General features: G+C 43.2%; 1 protein-coding gene across 9 annotated transcripts in view; it reads right to left on the reverse strand.

The window, feature by feature from the left end:
• LOC106586262 (dedicator of cytokinesis protein 9) overlaps window positions 1-17,970 on the reverse strand; it is a 122,673-nt gene that overhangs the window by 2,177 nt on the left and 102,526 nt on the right. For 3 of the 9 annotated variants that reach the window (XM_082968937.1, XM_082968935.1, XM_082968936.1), the window contains exons 30-51: window positions 17,802-17,913; window positions 17,371-17,412; window positions 15,986-16,164; window positions 15,772-15,888; window positions 15,566-15,680; window positions 15,315-15,448; window positions 11,752-11,866; window positions 11,462-11,528; window positions 11,275-11,322; window positions 9,929-10,068; window positions 8,908-9,023; window positions 8,469-8,606; window positions 8,182-8,364; window positions 7,909-8,022; window positions 7,553-7,768; window positions 7,175-7,334; window positions 4,427-4,533; window positions 3,616-3,738; window positions 3,374-3,487; window positions 1,721-1,867; window positions 1,377-1,587; window positions 365-555 (exon numbers count right to left, since the gene is read on the reverse strand). In XM_082968937.1, coding sequence (XP_082825063.1) covers window positions 365-555; window positions 1,377-1,587; window positions 1,721-1,867; window positions 3,374-3,487; window positions 3,616-3,738; window positions 4,427-4,533; window positions 7,175-7,334; window positions 7,553-7,768; window positions 7,909-8,022; window positions 8,182-8,364; window positions 8,469-8,606; window positions 8,908-9,023; window positions 9,929-10,068; window positions 11,275-11,322; window positions 11,462-11,528; window positions 11,752-11,866; window positions 15,315-15,448; window positions 15,566-15,680; window positions 15,772-15,888; window positions 15,986-16,164; window positions 17,371-17,412; window positions 17,802-17,913 — 2,889 coding nt within the window. The remainder of the gene's footprint in view (window positions 1-364; window positions 556-1,376; window positions 1,588-1,720; window positions 1,868-3,373; window positions 3,488-3,615; window positions 3,739-4,426; window positions 4,534-7,174; window positions 7,335-7,552; window positions 7,769-7,908; window positions 8,023-8,181; window positions 8,365-8,468; window positions 8,607-8,907; window positions 9,024-9,928; window positions 10,069-11,274; window positions 11,323-11,461; window positions 11,529-11,751; window positions 11,867-15,314; window positions 15,449-15,565; window positions 15,681-15,771; window positions 15,889-15,985; window positions 16,165-17,370; window positions 17,413-17,801; window positions 17,914-17,970) is intronic. The other 6 variants (XM_014173354.3, XM_045707760.1, XM_014173355.3 and 3 more) reach the window with 3 other exon arrangements.

Here is a 17,970-nt window from a genome sequence, read left to right on the forward strand (position 1 = left end):
AGAAGTTGTGTTTCTGTGCTCTGTGAGGACAGAAGATTGGGCTTGTGAGCAGAGGTTAGTGAGGACAGGGGCTGTGGTTAGTGAGGACAGGGGCTGTGGTTAGTGAGGACAGGGGCTGTGGTTAGTGAGGACAGGGGCTGTGGTTAGTGAGGACAGGGGCTGTGGTTAGTGAGGACAGGGGCTGTGGTTAGTGAGGACAGGGGCTGTGGTTAGTGAGGACAGGGGATGTGGTTAGTGAGGACAGGGGATGTAGTTAGTGAGGACAGGGGATGTGGTTAGTGAGGACAGGAATTGTGGTTTATGAGGACAGGGGATGTGGTTAGTGAGGACAGGAATTGTGGTTTATGAGGACATAGGCATGTACCTGGACACTGATGCTGCCCTGTAGTTTGAGCTGCAGGCGGATCATGTCCACATCACTAGTGGAAACCAGCTGTCTCAGCTCGGCCACCTTCTTGCTCATCTCGTCTATAGCCACCTCTATGGGGTTCAGGTCTGTGTGATGCTGGTACATCACCGCAATACGCTTCTTCACATAGGGGAAACAGTGTGTTGCTATGAGAGAGAGAGAGAAATGGATGTGAACATGGTTGCTCAACCTATTAGGTGCGTAAAACATCCTCACCCACACATACGTTTATTAGGGGTTCAGACAGATATGTGTCCTAAGCAGTTTGATGGCGTGAGACTTGCCCATTCACTCACTAAAGACCTTTGAGGCAAGGCAGCCTTATCAGATAATGAAGATACAAGATGAAGTTTGTACATTGGAGTGTTTTACACTGTAAAACAATAAAACACAACCAATTAGGATGAAGAAATATTATTAACAAAGAGCTGACATACTCAGAACCTAATCAGATATTTCCATTATTGCACAGGACCCTTCCTACAGCAATATTATGCCAGGTAGAGATACAGGTACATGCCTGTGCTAGAAAAGGTTTCTATGGGTATAAGGTGCTTGTCAAAGTAAATACTATAGATGCTCCGACATGTTTAACATCAATATTCCCCTGTGACTGGAACTGTGTTGACCGATGTGTTTATTACCATTGTCTGCTCCACAGCATGATCCCATGGACTACACATCTGTAGATTACCTGGATACCCTCCCCTTTCCCAGCTACACTCAGGGAGTGTTCGAAGCACTATGCACTGATCATGTTTGAGTGATAAGGAATGTGTCTGATATTTGCGTCACATTATTTTCCTTGAGAGTCATCTATAGGTTTGTCTCACTGTGTAAGCAATAGGAAACTCTTTACAGATGTTGTCAGGCCCCCTGTACATCAATGAACATACATTTGGAATAAGATGTCGACCTATGGGTCCCTTCATTGGCCCTAACTGTCTAGATGAAGTGGAACACCTACTGGTCAGGATGGTCCTGCGTTTGCACTGCTCCTCCACCCCTCCCTGCTTCTTCCCCGACACGGTGAAGGGCATCTCGAAGACAAAGCGTCGGATGTTGTGGCTCTTCTCAAAGTCTGTCTTCCTGTCCACCAGCTCCTTCTCTTCCAGGAACGGGGTGACATGGGTCACCTGGATGTAGGCATACTTCGAGTCGAGATCTTTAGGGTTGATCTGGATAGGACACATAACACAAAGGACCAATCAGAACACATAACATAAATGACCAATAAGAGGAATGACCAATCACAACCGTCGAAAACACAAAACGAGGGTCAAATACCAAGAGTAAAGGTTTGACACTTACCCTCCCAGAGTCCTGAATGATCTTAACATTCTCTGGGCCAAACTTGTCAGAGTAGAGCTTGAGTAGCCTCTGAGATATCTCTGACAGTGGGGTGAATTTGGGTTCTTTGTAGATGTACTCTTTACCATCTTCATCCTCAAAGAATCCCTAGGAGGAAGCCAAAAATACACACTATGGTTACAGTACTAGAGAAAAGGAAACCAATGAAAACCCAAATGTCAAGGTGTTCATGTAACAACGACGTCAAAAGCAGTATGAAGACTTAAAAACAAGAGTATAACAGACAAATGAGCAAGGCACTACGCCGTGTTGACTAATTGTCTGTGGAAATGGGATGAGTGACAGCAACAATTTAATATCCTGAAGCTAAGAGCAAGAAATAATCCCAAAATACATATCCCTGGATCTGTGTCACAGTCAAAGCACAGAAACAAACAAAACTGATCTAGGATCAGTGCTACTGGACAAATAAAAGGATGGACGCAGGGGTTAGGATTTCACTCCATCAAAGGGTGCACAGTATTTATACCCAAAAAACAATACAAAAATCCCTCAACACTGTAGCTGAACGGGGAAGTAGCTATCACCTGGATGAATGGATACAGAGATGAAAAATGGAATCCTCCCATTGAACCTTGAATAATATGCTTGTTGTCAGGGCAACACTAAGCCAGAAAGTAGTAGAGGGTCGAGATGGATAAGCTAGGCGGCGGTTAATACCACTGACTGCACTAACAGGGGCACATCACAAGCCTTAAGCTCTAACGCAGAGTGCCTACCACGTTATTCGCTTTCTCATTCATTTACCTCAGCCTCAGAGTCAGTAAACTGGTACTGCTACGGAGTTGTAGGTAGAGCAACAGAAAACAAAAAATCAGTTATTCCAACACTACCCAGACTACAACTATAGCATGTAAGTGTTCACACTATAACACCACATACACTGTAACATGGTTCTATGAAGGTTATCCACGCCAAAGCAAACTGTCAAAAGCAACAACTGCAAAACACAAGAGTTAACACAGTGAAAAACGAGGAAGAACCAGGTGTAAGAAGACTGAAAATAACATTGGAAAATGGAAGCTAAGAAGACAGTCTATTATTCCATTGAATCAGCAACATGCAATGCTGTTGCCACAACCAAACACAAAAAGTTGGCGGAAGGTTAGTGAGTTAATGTAACTGCTAAGAGCTTTAAGCAGCACACTTTGTCTGAAATAATGGCATGGATTACAACAACAGCACACCACGCACAGATTTTGGCTGTTCAGGAGCAGATCCTACTGCAGAACTTACCGCTGCCTTTAAAGAGGATGAAAAGCAGGGGAAAAAAGTATTAGAATGGATAACAAAAGGGCACATGACGTGGTCATGCTTTTATCAATCAAAACGCTTCCAGCAGCTCCCATGCTCAAATCAAGATTCTTTTTTGGGGGATAAAGGGCACTTATGAATTTAGCCATTTGTGCCTTGAATTTGAATTAATCTTAAACAATACATTGAAAATATAATTAGTTCAAAATCGAAATACCTGCATACTGTATTTGAAAGGGAAAAAGCAATAGTATAGCGGGAAAGTGAAACAATGTGAGATCTCCATTGCATTGTTCTGTGATACAACAGCCTACCGTCAGATTTCAATCGCTAGCTCACCTGACCAAAGAAAGCCACTCTGAAATATGTGCCCAGCAGCCTCTTGCCCGTGTGCATGACCTCGGTCACTTTGCTGTAGGCACGATGGAGCGTGTCGTACAGGTGAGCCAGTTTCTGTGGAATTGAGAAAGACACCGATAAGAATCAGCATCTTTTATCAATTTTTGGGCCTTTATCCTTTACTGTGGAGCCCCATGACCTTGAGAGCGGAACCAACAGTGGGTGCAGGTCTGCTGCTGTACCTCAAAGTCCCTACGCTTCTCATAGATGGGGATGATGAGCTTGTAGACGTCTGAGATGAGCTCATAGCGCTCAGCCTTCCACAGGCCATCAGCACACTCCTCCAACAGCTCCATCAGTACATCCTGTTTTGGAGAAAGGACGAGAGAAAACACCACTTTTCATATGGTGTCCACACGAAGGTGATCTGACTATAGACAACACGAGGGCTTCATTTCAAAGATTAATGAACATTTAGAAAGCTGTATGAAGGTTAGTGCAAAGAGAAAGTACTGGAGGCCTATTGTCCTTGATGCAACGCAACATCAACGGTTGTATAACTCCAATGACATCCTGTATAATGAGGATACGCTGAACAGGATATGAAAATGGGATTTAAATGCACATTTGTTCCGCATCAACTCTAAATGGCTATTGGACGGCTATCATATGCCACACAGATTGATAAGCTACACTGTGCCTTATTAGAGAACAGAGAGGATTTATTTGTAATAAATTCAAGCGTATCATTAGATGTGGAATTGGTTGCATGTTGTTCAGTAAGTGCTTTTGTTTTGCATGTTGTTTGATAGTATGGAGCAGAGCTGTTTCATTGATAACTAGGCAGCTATCTTGTAGAGATGTTATCTCCAGGAAAGTGCAAACTCCAAAATTTAGCAGCAAGTGTGCTGGAAATGATCCAAGGATATAAACTGATCATTAAAAAAAAAAGATAGAGTTGTGAATGCCCCGCCCAAAAAAGGACATTCAAACGAGCACCAGAACTCATGTATTGATCAAGCAGCAGAGAGCAGCAGGCTGCTAGTCTCTCACCTCATTGAAGTGGACATCCTGCATGCCCACATCCTCCATCATGGACACCTCTTCATCAATGTTGGGAGTGACCACCCGGAAGGCTGAGCAACCCTGCTTGAACATGCCTACGGACGTTAAGGAGATGTGACCATCATCAATAAACCAAATAGACAGACATTTTCTTCTTTCTGTGGTGTTTTATACAGGTTATACACTAAGGGGAAAATATAGCATCATTCAGAACATTATCTGGTGTACTAACAGGCAAAAGGTCAAAATGTGTTGTCAGGGAAACAGATAATTGCTCTCTTATACAGTGTGCTATGAGTGGACCTGCTTTCACAGAGCTGATTATCCCTCTGGTGTTAAAAAGCTGTGTGTGAAACTACACAGACCGACAGATTACAATGTTACATGACAAAATCTGTGGCTGTATGTATCAAGCATCTCAGAGCAAAAGTGCTGATTTATGATCAGTTTTGCCTTTTAGATCACATTGAATACGGACAGGAGGGACCTGATCCTAGATCAGCACCCTAACTCTGAGGCGCTTGATACATACTAAGTCTGGGAATTGTCAGGGACCTCACGATACAATATTATCACGATACTTAGGTGGAGATACGATATGTATTGCGATTAATACGATTCTACAGTTGAAGTCGGAAGTTTACATAAACTTAGATTGGAGTCATTAAAATTTGTTTTTCAACCACTCCACAAATGTCTTGTTAACAAACTATAGTTTTGGCAAGTCGGTTAGGACATCTACTTTGTGCATGACAGAACAAATTTCTCCAACAATTGTTTACAGATTATTTAACTTATAATTCACTGTATCACAATTCCAGTGGGTCAGAAGTTTACATACACTAAGTTGACTGTGTCTTTAAACAGCTTGGAAAATCCCAGAAAATGATGTCATGGCTTTAGAAGCTTCTGATAGGCTAATTGACATCATTTGAGTCAATTGGAGGTGTACCTGTGAATGTATTTCAAGGCCTACCTTCAAACTCAGTGCCTCTTTGCTTGACATCATGGGAAAATCAAAATAAATCAGCGGAGACCTCAGAAAAAAATGTAGACCTCCACAAGTCTGGTTCATCCTTGGGAGCAATTTCCAAACGCCTGAAGGTACCACGTTCATCTGTACAAACAATAGTACGCAAGTATAAACACCTTGGGACCACGCAGCCGTCATACGGCTCAGGAAGGAGTCTCCTAGAGATGAACGTACTTTGGTGCGAAAAGTGCAAATCAATCCCAGAACAGCAGCAAAGGACCTTGTGAAGATGCTTGAGGAACCGGGTCCACAAGCATCTATATTCACAGTAAAACTAATCTTATATCGACATAACCTGAAAAGCCGCTCAGCAAGGAAGAAGCCACTGCTCCAAAACCGTCATAAAAAAGCCAGACTACGGTTTGCAACTGCACATGGGGACAAAGATCATACTTTTTGGAGAAATGTCCTCTGGTCTGATGAAACAAAAATGGAACTGTTTGGCCATAATGACCATCGTTATGTTTGGAGGAAAAATGGGAGGCTTGCAAGCCAAAGAACACCATCCCAAACGTGAAGCAAGGGGGTTGCAGCATCATGTTGTGGGGGTGCTTTGCTGCAGGAGGGACTGGTGCACTTCATAAAATAGATAGCATTATGAGGTAGGAGAATTATGTGGATATATTGAAGCAACATCTCAAGACATCAGTCAGGAAGTTAAAGCTTGGTCGCAAATGGGTCTTCCAAATGGACAATGACTCCAAGCGATACTTCCAAAGTTGTGGCAAAATGGCTTAAGGACAACAAAGTCAAGGTATTGGAGTGGCCATCACAAAGCCCTGACCTCAATCCCATAGAAAATTTGTGGGCAGAACTGAAAAAGTGTGTGCGAGCAAGGAGGCCTACAAACCTGACTCAGTTACTCCAGCTCTGTCAGGAGGAATGGGCCAAAATTCACCCAACTTATTGTGGGAAGCTTGTGGAAGGCTACCCGAAACATTTGACCCAAGTTCAACAATTTAAAAGGCAATACACTCAATTAGTATTGGGTAGCATGTAAACTTCTGACCCACTGGGAATGTGATGAAAGAAATAAGAGCTGAAATAAATCATTCTCTCTACTATTTTTCTGACATTTCACATTCTTAAAATAAAGTGGTGATCCTAACTGACCTAAGACAGGGAATTTTTACTAGGAGTAAATGTCAGGAATTTTGAAAAATGTATTTTAAATGTATTTGGCTAAGGTGTATGTGAACTTCCGACTTCAACTGTATATGTATTGCGATTCAACACCGCCATTTTATTGCGATTTGATGTTCCAAACATATTCCTCACCATATGTCTGCTACAGAGGGACAGAGAGAGCCATGAGAAAACGTGTTTTGATCAGATATAGAAATAGAAGTGCTGAAAACAAACTGTCTCCCTAGTTAAAAAGAAGCCGGAGGAAAAAAAAAAAAAAACTATGAAGGAGTTTTGGTGCAGGTACAGCCAACTAGCGCAAAAATAATATTGCGATATTGTCAAAACAACACCCTATATCGTCAAAAATAATATCCCTATGTGTCACTGTATCGATTTTCTCCCCCATCACACTCATCCCCCATTTTCTCCCCCATTTCTACGTTCCGATCGTATCGGAACGTAGAAAGAATCACAAATTACATAGTGCTATGTACACTAATCACAGTATAGTATTGGACTACTGACTAATAAACTAATAACTACCAATATTTTCATTAAAATCACATTGCGCTGACCATTCATGAACCCCTTGTGAAGTTCTCCTGTCTTGAAAAGAGACAACGGCACCATCGAATGACAATCATCAGCAACATCTCTACTGCTGACGGAAAACGCACCTTTTCTCCGGAGATACTCGGCCACCAGTGCCGCCACGTGCACATAACACATGGCTGCCTGTGGACAACAGAGAACATCCCAGATAGGTCAGTATGTTTTACCAGCCACCCACATTACTTGAATTCAACATATAACATCATACTGTGTATATAGAGATTCTACCATAATCCATTCCTTAAATAACTACACCTATCAAAATAACACCCATCCCTCTGGCATTGACTTATACTCATATATTTTTAGGCCCAAACTCTGACCCCTAGCCTGGTACAGACCTCGGACAGGTCTCCATTCTTCACATGGATGCGGGCCATGCTGTCCAGCCAAGTCTTGCGGAGTTCGGGTGTGCTGGCGTAGGACTTGGCAAGGCTATACTGCAGGTCCACCAGCATCTCTGGGTCTCTCTCATGCTCCTTCATCTGAGCCGTGGCCATCAGGACCGTCCGGATCCGCTTGGTCAGGTCCTTCACATCTGACGGGAAAGCAGTGTTCTACACAGGATAATACAGCAGATTATTCAAGTGGTCCAACCTTGGCTGTAATATATTTCATTTAATATGTTCATTAAAGACCAAGCAATACTGATGGCATGGAGTTTTGAATGAGAATAGAGTGTCCATCGGGTTCTGACCTTGATGGTCTTGTCACTGTTGGCACAGTTGTTGATGATAGACAGGGACTGTTGGAAGCGGGTTCCTCCGATACCAATGACATCAGCGATCAGCTGACTGACGGCAATCACCACCTGGGCGTGAGGGCAGGAAATGCACACATCAATACGAAACTACTACCATAACCATCAACCAAACCGCTCTTTAGGAAAGCTCCATAGAGCGTGCTGCTACATAGAAATGTTCAGAGGAGACTGTATCAGCATGTAGAAGGGAAACCCTCTATCTCTCACTTGTAGGTGAGTGCGGACGAAGGACTTGCGCCCGGTGTAGTCAAAGTTACTCTTCATGAGGAAGTAGAGGAGGTGGGCGGCATCACTGCGGATGGAGCTCAGCTTCGAGTTGCAGCACTTCAAGATCTCGTAGCAGAACGAAGCACACATGTCCGCACGACCCTCGAAGAAGGTGCAGGGGAACTGGAAACAGACACACAGTGATGATTAGATACTCGGCACATTTAAGACAGGGAGAGAAAAACACTTCACTACTGCGAAGTGTTGAGGACCACTGGCCTCCTTACTTTGTAGATAAAGGTGCGCAGCGAGGTGAAGACCTGCTTGAGGGCCGTCTCTGATTGGTTGATCTGCAGGAAGCAGAGGTGGACCTGGAACACCTTCTTCATGAGCGGGTTGTGGCCATGGTCCGAACAGAGCTGGGTCTAAAGACATACAAGTACAGACATTCATCTTCAAAAGCCAGGGGACTGGCAGTAACAGACAACATCAAGTAAGATGTGGGGAAAAAGGTGACATATCCAATAAAATCACAAACAAGGCATATCAAACGCATGTACTGTATGTATGTACACAGGCAGGATTGCGTTCTTGTCAGTGATTGGTAAGGCAAAACTGAAGAGGGAGTTTCAACTTTGGGATAACAATCACATAAGGCATTGAGATTACTTTTACATGTTGAGGACCGCTTATTATAACCAACAGAAACCACAGCTAGGAATGTACCTTGAATCCCATGATGAAGATGCTGAGAGTGTCCAGCACGGTGAGGCAGACCTCCGTGGCAATGTTAGCTTCCAGGACCGATTGGTTCACCACGTCAGCATCAGAGTGGCTATAGGCTGCAGGGTCACACACACACACACACACACCACATTGCTGGAGCATTTTCAAATCACCCCTAAATTCTTATGCTGCTCTGACTGAGTCTCAAATTGCACCTTATTCCCTATTTAGTGCACTACTTTTAAACAGGACCCATAGGGCTCTGGTATAGGGAATAGGGTGCCATTTGATCTGCAGACTGAGTCAGGGCTGCATAAATGCCCTCGTGAGTAATCATTACAATACAGTCAGAGAGAATAGTCATCATTAGTATCAAGGTAGAAAACCTTGCTTCAGAGGAGGAAATAATATTCCGTGGAGTTGAAAACAAAATGCATTGAACTTGTGATTTTTCAGAGGTTTGAATACAATGAAATGAGTTAGGAGAACAGAAATGAACAGGATAGAGGGATCAGAGGGTTTAAAATGGCTCATTCTCAGCTAAAATGGCATGCTCTTAATTCAACCAGATGAACAGAGCTAATAGTAAATAGTCTGTAAGCTGCCTGTCGTTGACCTGATACATTCTTACCATGGTCTACAGCTATTCCAAGAACACTTGAAATCTTTCTTACACTGAAAACACAAAGAAATCCACTTCATTAAAGGGAATCATGTAACAGACACCCTATACTATAGAGTTGAATCTCTTTTGCTCTCGGTGAAGTCAGTATAACGTTACACAGTGAACTTGGCCCGGTGAAAACCATCCCTTCAACCCAAGGGTTCATGTACTCTAGGATAAAACCCCTAACTTTTATTCCCTCAAAACCACAACATCCATGGACGGCTCTAGAACGGCTGACTTTGGACTTGGGTTTGGCACACATGATTCTAATGAAGAGGATGATGATGATGACTGACTACAGAGGGAGGAGCAGAGGGGCCTTTGGTTTAGAGGTGGGTGTTTGGGGGCACTTACTGTGGTTAAAAGTGTATGAGTTATCCAGGCTGCTGAGTTGCTGTAAGCGGGCATGCATCATTCCCGCCCTGTTACGGGACACAGGCAGAGTCTGAGACTTCCGCTCATGTGCTGCTACGAGTCCCACCCCTTCCTGGTTCCTGATGAGGAAACAGGACACTGTTAGACGAGTGGCTCACTACCAGCAGGACCAGGGTTAGTCAAGCAGGTTAGACTGGATATTACACATACCTAACTATTCTATTGATTAAAAAAAAAAAATAGGTAGGATATACTGTATAGCCTGGTAACCAGATCAGTTTAAGACTCCTTTGTGGTCGTCTTAATCATAAACTGTCTCCCAGGCTAGAAATAGGGTTAAAGAGAAAATCAAGCGCACCTCTAGGACATGAACAAATGTCTGCTCTAGGTATATTTGGAGCATCTTTGAGCTAATTTAACAGACTGCTACTCTTCCGATTTCTGATCATCTATACAGTCTTGATTCAGTGTTGAGAAGTAAAAGCATAGTTGTGAGGCGATTCAGAGAAGGGTGTTTCTCATGCGATGGGTCAGACAGTGCCAGATCAGCATTACAGCAGATAGTAGCAGCAGAAGCCAGCGCATGCACATGACAGTGACGGACACTATATACGGTGACGCTTATGTCAGGGTAGAGTAGTGAGGTGCTATTACATGCCCAATCAGTTGTGTGCTGTTATAAGATGGCCAATCAGAAAAGAGAGAAGACAACATGCTTTTAGTATAGGAGAGTTAATTCCACCTCTAGTCTTACCCAAGCAGGAGGGGGCAGGAGCCATGTTTTTTTAAACTATATTAAACTTGCCAGCATTTAAATGAACAGAAAAACAGAGAGAGTGGTGGTGGGTTAGAGAGAGTGGAGTGAGAGACCCATAGCCATCAGTGTGTCCGGCGCAGAGCTCCCACAGAGAATGTGTGTGCCAGAGTCCAAAGGCAAATTATGAGCGTACTGGATAGTGTGTTTATAAGGTGTAGTGTTTCAGGGGCTTTACTGTACACACAATGTTAACCAAGCTCAACAAACCACACATTAGTACTGTTTTGGGCCTATTGGTAGAAATATCAGTCACAGGTTTGTGTTCTGGTCTCAGGTGTTACTACAAAACGACATTCATTCCTATACCTTAAAATAGCACAATATCATGTCACTAAAAATGGTTGGACAATATTCACACAACATTAACATAACATTTGAATCAACACAATTATATAAACAAATAAAATATATGAAAGTGTAATAAATCATGAACGTAGAGTAGTCTCATATACAGGTATTACATACGAGCTACATACAACTAATTGAGCCATTCTGACAACAACATTACCTTGCGATGGATCTTTTTCCTATGTATCTGAATTGATGGAGACACACCCTGGAAACAAAAACGTTGGGAGACTCATCGTTACTCAATGTGGACAGAGGACGCTTAAACATCCCCCGATATGCACGGTAAATGGTATGGAGTAGCATCAGGACAACGACAACACGGCCAAGCCGAGTTCACTTCTTACTCTACTAGTGTGAAGAAGTCCATGAGCTCAGCAGACGAGGCCTTGTTCCAGTATGTAAACAGAGCATCTGAACGAAGGATAGAAGGGAGTTAGAGAGTCACCTGCGCTGCGTCCCGAATGGCACTGGGTCAAAAGCAGTGCACTAAATAGAGGATAGGGTGTCATGTGGGATGTAGTCTTGGGGAAACTACTGGCTGTAGAAAACACGGGTCACTAAGCATATCCTAACCCCCCCCCCCCCAAAAGACCATATAATCATGTACTTGCACTAGAGAGAGGTGTGGTCTTACCCTCAGACATGCTCTTGAGGACATGCAGGAAGCACATGAGCAGGCTCTTGATCTCAGCCTGGTCCAGTTTGTCACAGCGCAGTAGGCTGCTGCCCAGGGCTGAGGCTGGCTGGTTCTGAGGGACAGACGAGCTGGTCAGAGATCAGCTGGAATACACTACAACACTCTACTTATGCCATGTTGCACTGCTCTATTCACAGCATAATGCTATTGGGAGATTTGTAGTATTTGTCCTATTCCTGTCTTTGTTGACATATTTGCCATTTTGTTGTCTACTTTGTCATCTAATCTTAATCCGTCCATGTTCTAAAAGGCAAAACGGGTAGAAAAAAAAACTAGGACATTTAAAATATTGAACGCTGATGAATGTACATTCATCAGCAAACACAAAAAAAATTGAGAGTTTATCATTGCCATTATTATGTAATACTAAATTGCCCTTCAGTACATCTCCATCCTATACATTAGTATTCATGTGATACGATGTGCTGATAAGCATGTAGTATGACTCACGGTGCAGTATGACTACACTAATGGAGTCAGTCACTCAGGCCCTGTTGGCCTCTAGACGTGGGTGAGACTGCCAGCTCTACGTGCAGGGCCTAATCACTAGAATTCTCCAAGCCGGGACAGAGTGCAGGGAGCAGGAACCAGGAGTTATACCACAGCGTGGGTTTGGCGGAATACAGCGTCTTCCGTTGCCAGCGGTGAGTTAGTCTAGACCAGAACTCCTAACTGAGGATGACCTCACGGAAAGACTGAAGCTACGTCTTGTCTTGGAGGAGTGTTGACAGAGAAAGTTAGCAGCTAAACTTAGCTGCCCCAAATAAGTCTGGGAACTTGACTGAAGAGGGTAGGCGATAATTTGCATGCATTATTTATTAAGAAAGATTTATAATTGGAAATATACTACATGGGTATCATTCACAGCCTAAAAATTAAGCAGATATTACACATTCATGTTTTTCTTTCCCCTTCTGGCTAACTGTCTCCTCAGAGTATCATTCAAAAAGAAAAAACAGTGGAAAAAAAATTGAGAGAAACATAACACAAAGAAAGGGAAGATCCTACAAAAACTGGTCCTCAGAACTCTTACAGACTTAGATAGAAAAGTCACACAGCACATGTGAGCGAGATCAAAAAATAAAGAGGCTCCAGCTGTGTGTATCACTCCTACAGAAAGCCCCATGAAGCCGCACAGTAGCTGTGTGTATCACTCCTACAGAAAGCCCCATGAAGTCACACAGTAGCTGAGCTTCATGGCACCAGAGACGAAACTGTATCATCCGCCTGGCAAAGAAAGGAACTCGGCAAAGACTAAAACACACATACACACTCTCTCACACACACTCCCAGATGGGACACTCTTGGGAGGAAGCGAGGGGTGAGGGAGGTTTATTGGTATTCTGTACTTGGAGTGGAGTGGTGGTGTGATGCGGGACATGATTCTCTGAGACACTGGGGACAGTGAGCAGGGAAAAGTCCATGGTGGCGCGCTTGGAGCGAATGGAAAGCACGGCGTCCTCGGGCTCGGAAAAGAAGTGCAGCACGTTGGCAGAGTGTCTCCGCCTGATATTCTCCTTCTGCCAGCAGCAGGAGTGTGTGGGTGGGTGGAGGAGTCAATTGTACAACCACAAGTTAATAGGGGTAACCTCACAACTGTCACAGGTATACAGTGGCAAGAAAAAATATGTCAACCATTTGGAATTACTTGGATTTCAGCATAAATTGGTCATAAAATTTGAAGTCACAACAATAGACAAACATAGAAAACTAATAACACACAAATGATTGTATTTTTCTTGTCTATATTGAATACATATTTAAACATTCCCAGTGTAGGTTGGAAAAAGTATGTGAACCCCTAGGCTAATGACTTCTCCAAAAGCTAATTGGAGTCAGGAGTCAGCTGACCTGGAGTCCAATCAATGAGACGAGATTGGAGATGTTGGTTAGAGCTGCCTTGCCCTATAAAAAATGTTCCCAAAATTTGAGTTTGCTATTCACAAGAAGCATTGCCTGATGTGAACCATGCCTCAAACAAAATATCTCAGAAGGCCTAAGATTAAGAATTGTTGACTTGCATAAAGCTGGAAAGGGTTACAAAAGTATCTCTAAAAGCCTTGATGTTCATCAGTCCACAGTAAGACAAATTGTCTATAAATGGAGAAAGTTCAGCACTGTTGCTACTCTCCATATGAGTGGCCTTGCTGCAAAGATGACTGCAAGAGCACAGCGCAGAATGCTCAATGAGGTTAAGAAGAATCCTAGAGTGTCAGCTAAAGACTTACAGAAATCTCTGGAACATGCTAACAACCTACGATAGGTAATACACTAAACAAGAATGGTGTTCATAGGAGGATCCCACGGATGAAGCCACTGCTGCCCCAAAAAAAACATTGCTACACGTCTGAAGTTTGCAGAAGTGCACCTGGATGTTCCACAGCGCAACTGACAAGATATTCTATGGACAGATTAAACTACTGTTGAGTTGTTTGGAAGGAACACACAACACTGTGTGGAGAAAAAAAAGGCACAGCACACCAACATCAAAACCTCATCCCAACTGTAAAGTATGGTGGAGGGAGCATCATGGTTTGGGGCTGCTTTGCTGCCTCAGGGCCTGGACAGCTTGCAATCAGACGGAAAAATGAATTCCCAAGTTTATCAAGACATTTTGTAGGAGAATGTAAGGCTATCTGTCCGCCAATTGAAGCTCATCAGAAGTTGGGTGATGCAACAGGACAACGACCCAAAACACAGAAGTAAATCAACAACAGAATGGCTTCAACAGAAGAAAATACACCTTCTGGAGTGGCCCAGTCAGAATCCTGACCTCAACCCGATTGAGATGCTGAGGTCTGACCTAAGAGTGCAGTTCACACCAGACATCCCAAGAATATTGCTGAACTGAAATAGTTTTGTAAAGAGGAATGATCCAAAATTCCTCCTGACCGTTGTGCAGGTCTGATCCGCAACTACAGAAAACGTTTGGTTGAGGTTATTGCTTCCAAAGGAAGGTCAATCCGTTATTAAATCCAAGGGCTCACATACTTTTTCCACCCTGTACTGTGAATGTTTACACGGTGTGTTCAATAAAGACATGAAAACGTATCATTGTTTGTGTGTTATTAGTTTATGCAGACTGTGTTCGTCTATTGTTGTGACCTAGATGAAGATCAGATTAAATGTTATGACCAATTTATGCAGAAATCCAGGTATTTCCAAAGGGTTCACATACTTTTTCTTGCCACCGTAATGGATGCACCTCTTATGTGTCAGTGAGAAACACAGAAAATGATGCATGAAACATCCTCAACTAAATACGTGGCCTAAATCTCATTCACTGAATAGCTGCTAAACTCATATTGACCCGTACAGATTTATTTCTAGCCCAAATGGACTAACAGCACTGCCGTGATCTGATATCCTGATGGAGGTCATGTGCCAGTAGGACACATACAACAGGCATAGGCTACACCCTCAATAAGTTAAAGCAGAAATGATCAACTTTAAGTAATGGTCCATGACAGTGGCTGTACTATGACTCCATGGAGTTGTACCTTGTCCAGGGAGTTGGTCTTATCATTGCTCTTCTCATGAAGACTGTTGCCAGAGTCAGTGCTGATGAGGGAGCCCCGGGAGTCAGCGTGGCGGACAGAGTTAACGTTGGGGGTGGAGGACGCGTGGGGGGAGGCTGGAGAACAAAGACAACAGCACAGTTAAACTCATGGCCCGCATGTCGCTCAATTGCCACGGGACAACATGAGTCGAGTGTCATATCGTTGCCTGCCAAAAGCCGACTGAATCTCACCGGTGCCAGAGATAACCCCAAACACATCCTTGTGCAAACTGTTGTCTAACAAAGTACTGGAGCGTGGAGGCGTCATCATCATGGAGTTGCCCAGGAGTGGGTCATCTCTTCCATTCTGAAAGGAAAATGGACCATTAGTAAAGTCAAACATTTACAGGTAGGGCTTTGAGTTGTGGTGGTAGCCAGCCACTAGATGTCAGCCTTACATTGTTGGAGTGGTTGATGATGAACGGGGAGACTTCCTTCACATTAAGCCTGTTGACGTTCTCCTGGAGCAGACCAAACAGGGGCAGGTAGAGAGTTGCCAACCTAGCCTGCTGGCTCTGAAACAGAGATAAAGCTCTGATTAAACTTCATTGTCCCTTATGATGAATTTCAAAACGACTAGAGGAAAGAGGTGGAGGGAATTTGTCTGCTTACCTTGGAGGTGTAGCGTTCGTCAAAGGTGTGCTTGACCATCAGGTTCTTGAGCACGTGGATGGATATCTGACGGATCTCTCGAAACTCTTGCAGGGCCCCGCCCACCTCCCGCAGCAGCAACCCAACCAGGAAGTGGTTCTTACAGAAGTCGTCTGTCAGCGAGTAGTCCAACTGGAGGTCTGGAAGGAGGACAGACAGGAGACAAACTTTAGGAGGAAGTCCTGAACCTAAACTATCTGCCCCGATGTAAACAATATCACCAAGTGTAGCACTGAGCCGACCTTTGCCCTTAAATAGACTGGCGCCATCCGAATGAAGTTCAACTGCACTTGAACTCTAATAAAGATTGTAATCCGGTCCACAAAACTATTTCCAACGCTGAGAAACTTTTCCAACAAGATAAAGTATTCAAACAAACCAACAACAAAACAACCCCAATCCATGCTGATAATGTATTTGCGTAAGGATAGGATAACACATATTGGTTACAGTGAGCTACTATATGATTACATTTTCATGATCACTTATGATAATTGATTAGATACAATAATAAAAAAAATACGCAACAACTAAAATCAAAAGAAGAGTGGTTGTATTACAATAAAATGTATATAACAGAGATTATCAGTCAAAATAGACAACCAGACAGGAGTTATAACCTCGTACAACCATCCTGGAAGGCTCACGAGCTTACATTCTGTTTTGCTACACAGATCGGCAATTTGTCTGGTAATTATGAGTCTAAAGGAGTCAGGGACCAGGCAGTGAATAAACAGATACAGTTAGCAAGCAAGGTGGTTGTTATGGGTAACAGACTGGCAAATAACCGGAGCGTCACAGAGCATGAGGCACAAGTCAAATCAAATCACAAGTGACACACAGAAGGTGTACTGAAATGGTGATAAAATTTCACATCCACTGTTAGCCTCAATATGAGCTGTAATTGGTTTACATGCACATTTTAAATGTAAAACACCTCCGAAATTGAAATCAAATTGGGAAAAAAAGGAAAAACTTTTGCCCTCAAGTACAAACCTATTGCTATAGTTGCACAATCCAAACCCTAGTCACAGAAATAAGAACGCTTTGTAGTCCAAAGAATTAAAACGTACACACACCCATACATTTTCTAACTCATTCCTTACAGCCAATTACAGTTCATATAGATGGAGATAAATCATTTAGTATTAGACATGGGAGAGACAAATGAATCATTCCACATCCACGCCAAATGTATGCAATGACGCTGTTGAATGAATGATTCAATTGAGTTGTTCAAGGGGATTCTTTTGCCCATGTGGCCATAATTAAAAGGGAGGGGGGGGGGGTGGGTCAAAGTATTTTTTTTTCTGACAGGACAAGCAAACAGCACACCTTGAACCTACCTACAGGATTATTGTATGACTCCATGTTGGGAGAAAGTAAAGCTAATTGGCAAAAGAGAGAAGAGGAACAAAGTGGAAACAAACAAATAAGCTCTATTCCAAAACAGAGGCAGCAAGAACACAAAGAGAACAGTACATGATATACTGTAACGTGTCTTTATGACATTTGGCTGACAGAACTTGGACAGTACGGGTACTGTGCTTGAGTTTGACGAGATGCTGCTGGAGAAACGATTGAATCCACTATCTGCTGAAACACTCTCTGCTGAAACACTCTATGTAAAAATGGACAAGAGCCTTTGGTAGACAGCCCTCAAAACTTCATATTACAAAAGCCTTGTGCTTCTAGTTGAATCGATGTACCTCATATGACCCTGGTATACCTGCGTACACTCGCTTTTATTTGGCCCAAATGATAGAAATGCGCTCACCTTGAAATCTCTGTATCCTCCCCTTTCCAAAAGGCATGGGCAGATTCAAGGGAATGTAGTGCTCGTGGTTACATACGACACGCAGGAACTCAAACTTGAACTCAAACAGAGTCTGAAAATAAGAGCACGTTAGTGTAAGAAACAAAAAAGGTATAGTGGTGGACTATCA

This window comes from Salmo salar, chromosome 25 (assembly GCF_965601325.2).
Source record: "Salmo salar chromosome 25, fSalSal1, whole genome shotgun sequence".
Lineage (NCBI taxonomy): Eukaryota > Metazoa > Chordata > Actinopteri > Salmoniformes > Salmonidae > Salmo > Salmo salar.